General features: G+C 34.6%; 3 protein-coding genes across 3 annotated transcripts; 2 read left to right on the top strand and 1 right to left on the bottom strand.

The window, feature by feature from the left end:
* The first annotated feature begins 354 nt into the window (after positions 1 to 354).
* LOC142978377 (tektin-B1-like) lies at positions 355 to 2,845 on the top strand. Its single transcript, XM_076122805.1, has 7 exons — positions 355 to 589; positions 656 to 872; positions 1,103 to 1,317; positions 1,530 to 1,752; positions 1,834 to 1,971; positions 2,284 to 2,369; positions 2,448 to 2,845. Exons 1-7 carry the CDS (start codon positions 381 to 383, stop codon positions 2,632 to 2,634), a joined length of 1,275 nt encoding a protein of 424 aa, XP_075978920.1. The 5' UTR covers positions 355 to 380; the 3' UTR covers positions 2,635 to 2,845.
* Positions 2,846 to 3,063: 218 nt separating this feature from the next.
* Positions 3,064 to 8,808, bottom strand: Spt-I (serine palmitoyltransferase subunit I). Its single transcript, XM_076122804.1, has 6 exons — positions 8,603 to 8,808; positions 8,075 to 8,529; positions 7,149 to 7,416; positions 6,296 to 6,455; positions 5,910 to 6,033; positions 3,064 to 4,710 (listed from the first exon to the last, which is right to left on the bottom strand). Exons 1-6 carry the CDS (start codon positions 8,627 to 8,629, stop codon positions 4,389 to 4,391), a joined length of 1,356 nt encoding a protein of 451 aa, XP_075978919.1. The 5' UTR covers positions 8,630 to 8,808; the 3' UTR covers positions 3,064 to 4,388.
* A 325-nt stretch (positions 8,809 to 9,133) lies between these two features.
* LOC142978134 (putative inositol monophosphatase 3) lies at positions 9,134 to 14,148 on the top strand. The gene is made up of 3 exons (XM_076122441.1): positions 9,134 to 9,713; positions 10,808 to 10,956; positions 11,998 to 14,148. The coding sequence occupies exons 1-3, from the start codon at positions 9,212 to 9,214 to the stop codon at positions 12,370 to 12,372; spliced, it is 1,026 nt and encodes a 341-aa protein (XP_075978556.1). The 5' UTR covers positions 9,134 to 9,211; the 3' UTR covers positions 12,373 to 14,148.
* Positions 14,149 to 14,266: the final 118 nt, after the last annotated feature.

Genomic DNA, 14,266 nt, shown 5'->3' with positions numbered 1-14,266 from the left:
AAATAACTTTGAACCCTTGACATTAGTGATTGGCATTTACCTTTCGCATACGTATACACTGAAACCATGAAACGGTCGAGGTGCAACATTATGAACACAATAAAAGTAGTTGGCACAATGCTACATTTTAGCTAACGTCTATGAATCATCAAAATTAATTTTAAGAATTAAATTACATTTACACAAACATGCTAAAATCATTTACATTAAAATACGAAATTCCGAATTTGTGGCTTGCTACCCAGTTAGTTTTACGATTTATTTCTTCCTATTTACCATAACAAAAGAACTGAAGTCCCTAAAATATCGATCAAACATAGGGAAACGCTTTCACACTTATGCAGTTCGGGTGGATGTAGTCATATTTATTTATTTACGCCATGGATGCTTCCGTGCCCGTTTTTGAGAAGCCTCATCCACAAATATCAGTGTTAGACTGGACCAGAAACATTCAGAGGCTGCAAAATGAGGCTAGGCTCCGTCGCTTTGAATCTTATGAACTAAGACAAAGGGCGAATCAACTGCGGAATGAAACTTCAGTCACAACAAGATGGGATAATTACGTTAACACAGAGCTCTTGAGAGATAGGTAAGAGTTAACTATTATAGTAGATTGATTACAGAAAATAATTATACACGGTTGTATATTTTACAGGATTTTCGAAGTCCATTCATGGCGCGAGAAACAACGGTTCACTCGGGAGTGTGTGAAGGATGAAATAAGAGCTCTCAAGGAGGAGAAGCATGCCACGGAACTGCACTTGGAATCGCTTCAAGTGCCTTTAATGGTGATAGCGTCATGTCTCTCTAATAGAGACCAGAGAGTGCCACCAGAGTTGACCAGGGACCAGCTGGGAGAGGAACTGAAAAAGGTTATCAATTGATTTATTTACAGCATCAGCAATTTTACGATTAAAACAGCCCTACAAATCTCGCTCAACGTTGGCTCAACTACGAAGAGCCACTGCTAGAATGCCACTGCAGACTGCTAAAGTAGTGTTATTACAGTGATTTTGGAAACGATTTCTTTTTCTTCTACGGGACTTCTAATCGAAACGATTTGACCTAGATTTTCTGTCTTCAAGTAATCATCTGCCTTCAGGAGCTCCATATAGCAGAGAACAGCAAACGCGTCCTCACCGACGTGTGTCACATGGGCTGGGAGAAGATCAAAGAATTGCAGAACGTGCTGTGTCGTCTAGAGCGAGAGATCAAGAACAAGGACGAGACCCTCGACTTGGAGTATCACGTCAAAGATCTTACCAGGGAGAGCTCGGATATCAGCTACAAATTGGACCCTACCAGGGTACCCACCGAGTAAGTTAAAGGATTGTGGTAAGGTTTTCTGCGCCCATTGTACTTACCAACTTGAATTCTGCGTATAATCAAGTTATGGGTTGTACCTACTACTGTAATTTTTTCGACGTTTCATTCTTTGCTGTGGATTTTGGTTTTGAAGACCTGCGATTGTTAAATAGGTACTTAGGTTTTTTTTTTTTTAAATGCATACTCGCTTAACTTATTTCTAGATCCATGACAGAAGAGAGCTACGTCCACTGCATCGAGAACACAATAAAAATCGCTGAGCAACTGATGGCAGAGTCTAAGAATCTTCGGGAGACCATGTTCAAGAGCAGGGAGACAGCCAGGAATCAGATGCACGCGCAGTGCCAACATGTGGAGCTGGTCATGAGGAGGAGGGTGTTTGATATACAGCGAGCGAGGAATGAGATGGAGTGGCAGAAATATAAGGTAAAGTGGTAGATCGGAGATACATTAAAATGAATGTGTTTCTCATTTGGTTGGCTATATATTTCCTGTGTTTAATTTCAGTTGGAACAAAATCTAGCCAAAGTAGACAAAGAGATAGAGAGTTTGAGAGCTGCTGTTCATGACAAGTTGAACCCAACCAAGTGTGTCGAGACACGCCTCGAAATGAGGACCAGACGTCCAGTGCTTGAGAGAGTTCAGGTAAGATGAAACTGTGATTTAATTAAAAACTTTTTATTGATTGTAGGTACTCGCAACTTTGGCAACTACGAATCAAAAAAATTAAACAGATGCCATTAAAGTTTTCTTTTTCTTTATATTTTTAAAAACAAATGGCTTTTTTGTGGATTTTTTGCATTAAATCAGCCTGTATATTTTCTCTTTTTCAAATATAAACTTTTTGGTTAATATACTTATGTAATTTATATCAAAAAAAAATCGATCAATAACTTTATTTAGGTCTCAACGTTTGATATTACTTAGTAATAACTACAACACGGCATTATTTCTCAGGATAAACCAATGAGAGGTCTCATAGAAGAATTTGAAAGAGTCCACACCAGTCATAACTTGCTAGAGAAGAAACTGGAAGATGCGCTGTACGTAAATTACGATACCTAGCTTAAAAAAATGGTAAGCAGCAAATGGTTCGCCATTAATTTAACTGTTTTCGACAGGACTACTTACCACGGGATGTACAACCACCATCAACGCGTGACCAAAGACCTTCAGTATAAGAACCAAGCTTTGGAGACGGATAGACGGCTGGTGGAAATACGGAAACCATTGCACGCTCCCGATGAGACAGAATTCAAGAGGAATGTCGGCTATTGTCATATGAGTGACGAATTAGTTCCCATGTAAATGGGCAATATATCGCTAGCTATTGTTCCGACTTTTGTCGCTTTAAATCGTTAAATTTTTGTGCTTAGTTGTTTGTTATGCTTGTTTTGTTTATGGAGCTTTTATTATAACTAGATGAGTTAGTAGAAGGTAGGATTAGAATGTTTTGTCTCATGTGATGTTTCGATAGGCATATTTCAGCGTTGAAAATATTTAAAACAAGACATTTTCTTCTTGAAAACTTTTAAAATCTACATTCCCGACTTTTCCCTCCAAATTTTAGAATAATATTTAAAATTAACTATCGTCTAAAAGGCTGTCACCATCAGCGGTCGTGTTCAAACATAGATTATATACAATTTTATTAACAAATAAAACGCATTTTTTAATAGTATTCTTTAATATAATATTTATTAACATAACAAGCACTGTGCTGAATTAATATATAATAATTATTAACATGTCATGACATTATTGTGACCACCATTTTATAACACCTCGGTAATTTTAAAATATTTGAAATAAAAATACACCATTCTTAGAACTTCACACAAATTTATTGGAATGAGTATTTTGAAGTGTATTTTTACATCAAGTTGGTTCAAGGCACTTGCTTAAGGTAACATTGTAGCGAAACTCAATGCATTAGAATGATTATAGAAATGTAGAGATATTTATGTAGATTTAGGTTTTTTTTTCATAGAAAGACAGTATTTGTAACTTAGATGAATCCTGAAACATTATAAATAAACCAAATATTACAATCAAATTAAACTAACACGTAAAATTTAAACAAATCTACCTATAATGATTAACGATTTTGAATATGACAAAAAGATTTTATTTCAGATATATTATTATTCAACTAATCTGGCTGTAATATTGTAAGTAGAGATATTTATCTAGAGTGCAATTATAATACCATAGATTTTATTGTCGTCTACTTAGATAAGTATAGTATTGTTATTCATGTTCACGACAAATAAATTACAAAAATACAAAAAAATAAGTAGAGAAGTTTATACTGTTAAGTTTAAGCCACATATTGTAGCGGAATACAACAAAATAATTATAAAAATTACCGTTTTTTATTTCTAATACTTTAAGACCTAGATAACAGTGCGCAATATAATCTAATTTTTAAATGTAACATAACATTACGCCTATTTTAGGGAACTGCCCTAAAAAGGTTTGGCAGAGGTGAATCACACCCATATTTTACGAGTTATGTTTGCTATTACATAAGATATCTAAAAATTAGTTTCTCTCAGCAAATTTATTCAAATGTTGACCTAAAATACAATCTTAAATAACATTCTATTGGTAAATATTTAAAACTTGTGCATGATCTTACTAAAATTTGGTGTTCATGTATTCATACTGTAAAAATAAATATTAAATGCCTTCGTAATTATTGTAATTAAGTTATTCGATGACCTTAACATGTAAGTGCAAAAAATATTCAATATATTTCGTTTAGTGGCATAACTAGGAACTTTAATAAGACTAAAATAGTAGTATAACATTACTGATTCGAGCATTTCAGTATTAATTTAATAATTGATGATAATTCTCCTCGTTCTTCCTTGTTAAATTTGGGAACAGCCATCACGTTATAAAGGCTAATATCAGCTAGTCTACTAAAGTTCATAATTATAGCACTAACACTTGATATGTGCATGTATTCAACAAAAACAAAACGTTACATGGACAGAACACAATTGTACTTCCCGCCAACTACGCCATGTTGACCATAGACAATATAGAATATTTTTTTAATGTACCGGCAGCAGCTCAGGCTTAGGTCCTACTTGTTCGTAAGCCTCGTCTAAAAGAGTACAGAGTAGATTAATATTGTCGTCGTTTAGTTTTCTGCTAGCGGCTAGTCTAATGGAAGGTTCAGGGCAGTTGACTTCTACGTCACGTAAGTACGCTGCGACGGCCATAGCGACGCCTTTCTCTAGGCAATAGTTGGCAATGTTGCGGAGGTAGGAGTGTTTTAGTCTGTCTGTGAGATCGTCCTTCTTGAGGTATACGTGCTTGATTGGAGAGATGTCATCGCCCCGGAATCTGAAGTGCTTTAGTTGAGATAGGGATCTGAAAGAAATAAAATTTTGTGTTACTAATAAGTAAGTAAGACTAATTACATAGTATTTAACGTTATTTAAATGGATATTTTATTATATATGAATTAAGCTAGGGAAGTTTCTAAGGATCGTACCAAGTGGCGTGATTTGGTCTCTGACTATCCCTTCGCGAAAAAGGCGTGATATATGCATGTATTACTTACTATCCGCTTTCAATTTGTATACAGCATAAACAAACAAAGAAATAGTAGGTACTAGTATATTTTACTTTATACTAGGTATTCCCATAATACTATTAAGTAAACATCGTAATAAACTGTACTAGGCGTTATAGTACAATGAGTCACTCATACCTTGAATTTATCGCATTAATATACCCATGTGGACAATATAACGTTATCAAACCGCGTGGTAATTCATATCACTGAGGATAATTTACAAACTTTAAACTGCATAGATTAAGCATTGAGATAAAATAACGAAATGAATGATTATTTTAGAGAACATTCCTAAGAAATTACAATTGAAAATCTAGTTCAAATAAGTTTCTTTTAGGCTTGCTACATACTTTGGTTCGGCATTGAACATCCTAGCCGTGCAACATAACCGAATATGTGTAGATAAACCCGATCGGCTGAAGCCGAATAACCCCCGGTTTTTGAGGTACATTTAGCGGTAGTTTATCTATTCAATAGTGTCAAAACTCATACAAAAAAAAAACGCTATTGAATAGATAAACTACCGTTAAATTTACTCAGAAACCGGGGTTAAGTCAGTCGAGTCGGTTTTGTTATTCAATAGATATAATCGAAACGAACGTGCCTAACTGATTCTGTGTAGCAAGTCTTACACATACATGGTAGTATATTAAATTGCTCTTCACTTTAGAAGAAATATGCATTAAGAATTCCTGTACAATATGTGTTTAGGAAGTAGTCTAGTGACCTCAATAAAGGGAAAGATTGAGGATAACTTTATTGAGTGCTGCTTTGTTTTGCTTAGATGTGTTTCCCTAATAAGGAAGTAATTAATAGAAAATGTTACTAGGCTTTTCCAAAAGACTTGTTATTCCCAAGCAATATATAAGACTTTGGACTGCCGACTGCTGAGGAAACTTGTGTAGAAAAGTTACTTAATTTTAAGAGAATTTTCAATTCTTTCTTCAGTTTTATGAAAGAAATAGAAACAGTTTGAATGAATAATACTTACTTGTTGAGTTTCTTAGAGTTAACATTAAGTTCTTCTATAATTGTAGGCTTTGCTTCTAAGATGTTCAGTCCTGAGATGGCGGCCTGAGTCAACATTGGAGGTAGCGAAGCACTGAAACAGTATCCTAAAACAAACAAAAACGTTTTTTAGATGCTGGCATAATTAAAGATCTTTGTGCAGGGGAACATTTAAATTTATGTTGTAGGCAGATAAAGCAATTACATTTTAAAAGCACTGTTTCGTAACTACGAAATGAGTTAAGTTACAAATTGCTTATTTCACAGTTTATGGTAGCAAATGAACAATGAATAATTTTATCTTGACATAAGGTACCATAGGCTCATGAAGTAATTTTCCTCAACAAATGGTGGTGATAAACTACTTACCAAGTCCAGAAAGTCTCTGATGTTCTACAATAAAATGCGTGCCAGCGCAGAAACCGCCAATAGTTGCAAACGAGTGTTCTAGAGAGCCGACAATAAGATCGATCTCGTCGCGAGGAACGTCTAGTAGCTCCGTGATACCTCGACCATGCTTGCCTACAACCTGCCAAAGAAAATAATAGCTTATAGACCTGGTTAACTTGAGTATACACAAAATAATATTTGAACAATAAGTCTAGCAATAAATAGGTACTTTTTTTTCACTATTCTGTCTGTGTATGCAGGAATAGCTGTCCCTAGCTTAATAAAAGGCTGTTTTCAAGTAGACACCCACCAGCCTTTCGTTAAGCAAAAAAAATGTTTGCTGGTGGTTATACATACGCTAGTCTTCCGCGTGCGTTCTGTATGCTATTCTATCAATCAAGAATAGTAGATGGACTGCTAATTGATCGACTCTTACATAATAGATACGAACTTGGCTGAATTTCTTCACTGATTGTACTAAATGTATTTGATTAAAGTGAGAATTGCTATTTATTGGGTGGAGCTACCTCAAATCAAATGTTTACTATAGAGGTACAACAAAATCATTCTCATAATACCTGATTAGATGGATAACCTGTATTATACCTACCTACTTTGTTATTCACTGCATAGCCGAATATGTACACAGTAATTTGCAATTTATTCAAATGTTGAATTGTTTTGATGCAAATAAATAATATAATATTAAAATTAAGTTGTGACTGAATCTAAATTAGTTTGATTCAAATTTTAATATGAATTATAATCTTATTTTCATTTTATATGCCATTTTATAACTATTATGCATCAGACTACAGTATTAAGTACTTACCCCAATAGTCAAACTCTCATCTAGAATAATCCTCAATTTGTACTTCCTGGCCAATTGGACCAACCGTTTCAAGGGGCACATTTCACCGGTATTGAAGTAAATGGCTTCAGCAATCAAGAAAGCCCTTCTCCGAGGGTGCAGCTCCTTCTTCCTGGCAGCTTCAGCCAACAACTCCTCAAGATGATCAGCATTGTTGTGTTTGAAGTAACGGACTGTGCTGCGAGAGGCATCTAAGCCTTTCTGGATAGCAAACCAGACACATTCATCACTGAAAGGAGGAGTTATGTTAGCTGTAGAGTTACATTATTTATTGTGTAGGGAATCTATTATGGCTTTGCAGAATCAGCACGAAAAAACCCTTAGTTTAAAACTGCTTCATAATTATATTTTAAAAGAAAATACAAGATTTTGTGATCAAAAAATTTAAGGTTACCAAAGTACAAGCTTTGTTTAATTCATAACCAGGTGAACAGTTGTAAAAAGATATTTACTTATTTATGAGTTATTTAAAAAGTCCTTATAAGTTTTGCCCTCTGATGAGTTAACCATCCATGACAGTTTTTGATGCATAACAACCTTGGTAAGTGAATCAGTGACTTATGAATATTTTGCTGTCACTTTACCAACATATTTGAGTTTGTTTTATTATAGATTAAAATTCCCTGAGAATTGTAATCTTGCTCCTAAGGGAATTTTAAGTTGCAATAAATATTTTTTATCCAAGGAAAGTGTACATCCTCATTCTATTATATCCTTGAAGGAAAAATAACCAGAATCTGAGGAACAAATTTTCCCTGCAGTTGAATGTGATTATTGAATCTAAGTTGACTTAATTAACAGTAGTTAGTTTTTATAAAACATTAAAATATTAGTACAGAACAAAAAATCATATGATCTATCATATTAAGATGAAGTAGCATACTTACACAAAGACAATATCTCCTCTCTTAGCATAAGCAGGTATAGCACTGGCAACAGTAGAGAACCCATAAGAGTAAACACAAGTCTCCTCCACCTCCAGGAACTTCGCCAGACGCTCTTCCAAGTCCAAGTGCACGTCTATAGTTCCATAAAACCCTCTAGGTCCACAAGAACCCACGCCATACTTGTCAAGAGACTTCAAAGCATCTTCAAGAATAGATTCCTCTTTGTCCAAGCTAAGGAAACTTGTAGCACTCACGTTCAACACATTTTCGTCAATTTTACCCATCAAAGGAGGTTCTTCCACCGTCACATCATGCTCTACTAAAGGCACAGGCTTCCAGTTTATCGGAGCACCGTTACACAGAGGATCGTACTCCTTAGATTTCTTCTTGCTCCAGAAAAAGTAGGTTGATATGGCTATGACCTGTAAACTGATTATTAGCGTCCACCATCCCGCCTGCAAAGGAATTTATTCATTGAAAAACTGCTTAACACACGATGAGTAATTAGTACCGAGAACGATCACTTACCATGTCGTACATGTCCACTAAAATCATCTTGTATAACTTTGTGTAGTGCCACTATATTGTTACGACTCGATAGCTTCGAGATATTATATTCTTGCTTCAGTAATAACGATAAAAAATGAAAATAATAATTTTGTAGCACCAGTGCTCTCTCGCACATCTGCGGCCGATCATAGACTGATAAAAATTCTCATTATTCTCAAGTTGACGGATTGGTGACAGCTGATAAAATGTCATAGACTTTATGAATTAGAGGTGTGAAAACTTACTAAATAATGCAACCAAAGCAAGGACTTAGTAGGGTGGAGCGGTGAGTTAATTGAAAAACCAATGTTTAAAAAGGCATATGAATAGATACCTTATAACACAACAACGCGGTAGGTTTTTGGTTAAGTAGATAAATACCTAAGTTAGTTGAGTAATTTCTTCTAATTGCAATACATGGTTTGGAAAAAATATTTTGACTACTTTCAGATAAGTATCCGAACGTGATGTATTTCCAAACAAGCAATGACATCAAATACGTCACTTGTCATATGATTGTCATGTTTTGAAAAGTGTACACACCTCACAACAAAATTAAATTACAGAGAATTTTATGAAATAATCGCAATGAATTTCGGTGGGACTTTAAGAGTGAATAAATTCGCTTGTTTCTCATTAGCCTTTATATTATTTCTGATAATTTATTGGCGTACCGGGGGCGCAAGTTATCCGCAAGACAAAAGTGATCTTGTTAACTTAAAAAGTTTATTGAAGGCGATAATTCAGGCGACTGAACGTGGTGGGAAGAAAGTAAAAGAGGGTAAAAACCATGAACTTAATATTAAAAGTAAAGGTAAGACGTTAGAAGGGGTTATTGATCCTGTAACGGACGCCGACTACGCCTCGCATTGCGCAATGTACTACGGGTTGAAAAACACGTTTCCGAAGCTCACTGTGGTATCTGAGGAGCACTCGAAGAGTGACTCGAGTTGTGAGAGCCAGCCAGCGATAGACTTAGACAAGGTACTCGAAGATCACAGGATAGTGGAGTACATGAATGATGAGCTGGTGTATGTGAAGGATGTTACTGTGTGGATAGATCCGTTAGATGCGACCAAAGAGTACACAGGTAAATACATATTATTTGCATTAATTAACAAAGTAATTGAAGCAACAAACATGTTTAATTTCAAATCGTAAGTATTCATAAATACATACAAGTTCATATTCATATTTTTTTATACTTGTCCTTGTCAATCATACGTCGAATATGTATGCTAATCAAATAATAAATAGTCATGGGCACAAACTGAGTAAAAACAGGGATTTCATATGAGTTTTATTTAGTACTGTATCTTATTACATATGGTACTAGATAAAATTTTCTCTTTCATATTATTTTACCTTGAATAACTGGTCAGTGCTCTCACCATATGAGAGAAACCTATTGCATTATTGGATCTAAATAGTTAAATGATTTATGGTTATTTTCAACATAATAATAATAATATGTATCAAGTAAAGTATAAGTAAATCTTGTAAAAAGCATTACCTATAATTTATCAATTGCAGATAATTCTGCAATATACCATCTGATTTAAATTATTGCAATTTATTTGTTTTCACAGCTAAACACCACACAAAAGCATGTTTATTTTCAGTCTGTACAAATTTTACTTATGTTACAATGTAAGCAGTTTTTAATTGCAGTTATTGTTTCAAAATGAAAAATGTTATTCTAATTGACACACTTGTCTGATATTCACATTATTGAATATTACCACTCTTTTTAAAATTATTAAGAATAAGTACAAAGGATGGGTAAATTTTCCTTTCACAGAGGAAGTAATTTAATTCAATAACTAATAACACAATATTGTTGTGATACAGTTAGTATTTCATCAAGTCACTTATTAAGGGACTATGCACACGTTGTGCGCGTGTTTGTAGCGATACTCACGCTAGCACGCACACCGTCGTTGTCGACGTTAACGCAGTGTGCATAGGGCTTAAGAATAAATTGTTAATCACACATAAGACTTCTAAAACATAGAATCAATAAGCACTAAGAATAACTAATTTTGATACAGCTATTTGTACACCTTTCAGATGTGAAATCGAACCTACAATCCGCACGGGGCGAATTAATTGCCAACCACTATAACCACTGCACCATTGACATTGCTACATAAAGATAAATACAATTTTCGGTATAATTTCCAGAGTCACTATATCAATATGTGACGACGATGGCGTGCGTGGCGATCCGGGGGGTGCCGATCATCGGCGTGATCCACTACCCCTTCCACGCGCGCACCTACTGGGGCTGGTACACCAAGAAACACTCCAGCAATATACCTACTGTTGAACATGTGAGTTGGACTGAATTATACACATATTATCAGGATAAATCACTTAAAAATAGGGTTTGTGATTATGTAAACAATAGTAAACATTTACGCTGCTTTGAATTTCTCGCAGTTTATTCTATAATGATGTTAGAAGTTCAGTCTAGATTAAAAATGCGATGTTTGTATCCACAAGATACGCCACGGTTATCGCTTTTAACCACTGAGCCATAAGCAATAAACACTACAAGAGCCTCTATTACGTAACACACCTTACCGCAGTCGGCTAAATCGGTCGTAAAAAGCAATCCATGTTTCCCGATTCGAAGCAATGCGAAAATGTTAATGCAATTCGAATGCAATACAAATATATCTCGCCGGGAAAAGGTTGATCAAAGACCATACCATAGAAGGGAATAGAACCTAAAATCATGCATGTAGGTTTCTATTTTTACCGTAGGTAAAGATTATTACATAAATCTCATATAACAGTTACAATAGTAAAACCACACATTTGATTATGTACGATTAGGTTTGCGTGACTCCTATGTGACTAACAATGTAACTACATACAATACAATACAACCATTGTTATTGCTTCCTACTGAATTGTAAACGACAAATACATTTAGCGATGTATGAATGTAGAATTAGAAAGTGCGATCTTTTGAATAAATTGCTGATTGAATGATAAAACTAACAATCAGATTTGATAAGTTGCTTCTATCATTGAACCCCTCTATCCATGTTGACTTTTCGTACTTTCCTTCGATCACCTAAACGTATGTTCAATAAGGGTACTGTAGCTAGATTCTCTACTACTATCGACTACCGACAACCGGCTAGCTATCGATGAATTTTACAATAAATTTTGTTTAGCGCCTCTACCGTTCTCGGTAAGAACTATTTTGGCAGTACATCTTAAATGTCAGACTCTCGATAGACTACTGCTGAGTTGACAAAACAATTCCATGGCTGAACGAAACAGCTAGAGCACAATCAAATTATTGCTATTCATAGTGGAAGCCATAACATTATTCTTATGAGACATACTTATATTTACAGAAAGAGGAACACAAAGAGCATCCAACAGTGGTAGTATCTCGCTCTCACGCCGGCAAAGTCATAGACATTGCCAAAGAAGCGTTCGGAGAGAAGACGACCGTGACGTCAGCGGCCGGCGCCGGGTACAAGGTCATGGAGGTCGTGAACGGCACAGCTGACGTATACCTACACGCTACAACAATAAAAAAGTGGGACCTGTGTGCAGGAGACGCGATCATCAAAACAGTCCGAGGCAAAATGACCACTACTAAAGGTGAATACATCGACTATTCAAGTGATACGAGTGTTAAAGTCACGGACGGTATTCTCGTGACGAGATTCGATCACGACTATTATCTCAGTAAGATCCCCAAAGTGATTGAAGCGATGCACTAGTTGACTGAGTAGTGAGTAAGGGTCGTGTTTGTGGTTCGTTTTATTTATTGATCACTTAAAGTGGTAGTGGTTGTTGATTGTGAATGTTATGATACGTATTGAGGTGGTATGTTATTGGTTCGATTTCTGACAAGCGCTCATACCCAGTTAAAATCACTCGTCATTGAACTAGTAGTGAAATAAGCGCCCATTCCATAGGATGGATGGTGTAGAGGGATGATGTAGTACTTAAAAGGCACGTAAGAAAATTATACTATCCAAAGCCCAATAACTTTGTAACGAACATTATTATTGATCAAAGTTAATTCTATCACAAGGAATTTGTGAGTACCTAATCGTACGAATTCCATTGGTAGTTTCAAGGATAAGTAGGTATATGCGGCAATCAGAATAATCAGTTTTATTAAAATATAACTATTGTTGCCTGGCAATCAAATGAGATCAATAGCATACCACCAATACAAGCACATGCTTCCATAAATTGCTAGAAACGTTAGATTTATACAAAAGTCCGTGTGAAAAGTATTAACGATTATTTTGTGCGTTATCAACGAAAATACTAGTGATTATGGTTAATTAATGTTATCGATATTTTACACAATTTACACCATTGGAACGTGTGATAGGGCTGTGATGTTGATCGTTAATTCATTAGATGATTGTTCATTTATTTTTGTAAAACATTTGTTTTTCTTAAAGGAAAATTTTCTTTTAGCTCTGGTTGCGTACTTGTTTGGTATTTTATTAGTGGTCTTATAATAATGTGGGTGTGGACAAATTTTCCAATAAAAGAACTTCCATTGAGTGTTTAGATTTAGAGATATTACTGTTGTGTTCTTTCTAGTGGGAATTGTAGAGTTAGGCTTGCTACACACATATTCGGGTGGACATTCATCGGCTGAATTGGTAAATATATTATGTAGATAGATGTTCGGGAAAAGAGCCGCTCTACATCGCCGCGCCTGATAAATAAATAAATAACTTCTGGTTGAGGGTCTCCTCCCAAACGAGAGAGGGGTTAGCCCTTGAGTCCGCCACGCTGGCCAAGTGAGGGTTTAGGACACATGTCCTTAGGAATTCAGACTTTCTTTTTCTTTTCAGAATTTCTATTACTTGTCTGTAAATATCATGACATAAAGTTACTGCTTTAGCTTTTTATCACGGGCTATACAGCAAAAAAAATATGCATCTACAGTTAAAAAGTCGAGTTTTACAAACCTCACTAGAAAGATTTCATAGCAGTACCTCTTCCGAAGTTAATTTATAAGAAAAAAATAGTAACATTTGATATAATAATGTGTATAAATTGTACAAAGTACTTTTATATTATGTATTATTTATTTATCGTCAATCAATTTTATTTATGTCTTATCGTAATTTTAATTCAAATTGTAATAAAATAAAGAAATGAATTTGTTGTAAAGTCAATTGTTTATAATATTATTGTACACTTCATATATTTTCTTATTTATGATGATAGATTGTGAATTATTTAATTTCTAATCTGCTGTTCATTGTCAATATAATTTGTACCCAATGAAGTTAGTCCTAAGACTGATATTCCTCGGACATGAAAGTATTTTGTCAAAACTTGTTTTTTTTTTAAATCATGGGATTGTATGTGACGTAACAGAATTAATTATATTATAATATTACACTAAAACTGGATCTCTATTAATATAATAAATAATGTTTTATTTAAAGCTTGTTGAGTACATCATTAATAGTTCACGTTAAAGTCTCGAATTTAATTACTATAAAAGGATTTTTAATTGTCATTAATTCTGTTACATTATGTATATTATTGTAAAATAGTTTGAATATTTATTTTATATCAAATAAATCTAATACATAAATTAGATATTTTAATACTTCTTTTCATTACTTTTATAGG

Source organism: Anticarsia gemmatalis, chromosome 14 (assembly GCF_050436995.1).
Source record: "Anticarsia gemmatalis isolate Benzon Research Colony breed Stoneville strain chromosome 14, ilAntGemm2 primary, whole genome shotgun sequence".
In the NCBI taxonomy this organism is placed as follows: domain Eukaryota; kingdom Metazoa; phylum Arthropoda; class Insecta; order Lepidoptera; family Erebidae; genus Anticarsia; species Anticarsia gemmatalis.
This window is presented reverse-complemented; position numbering and strand designations above follow the sequence as displayed.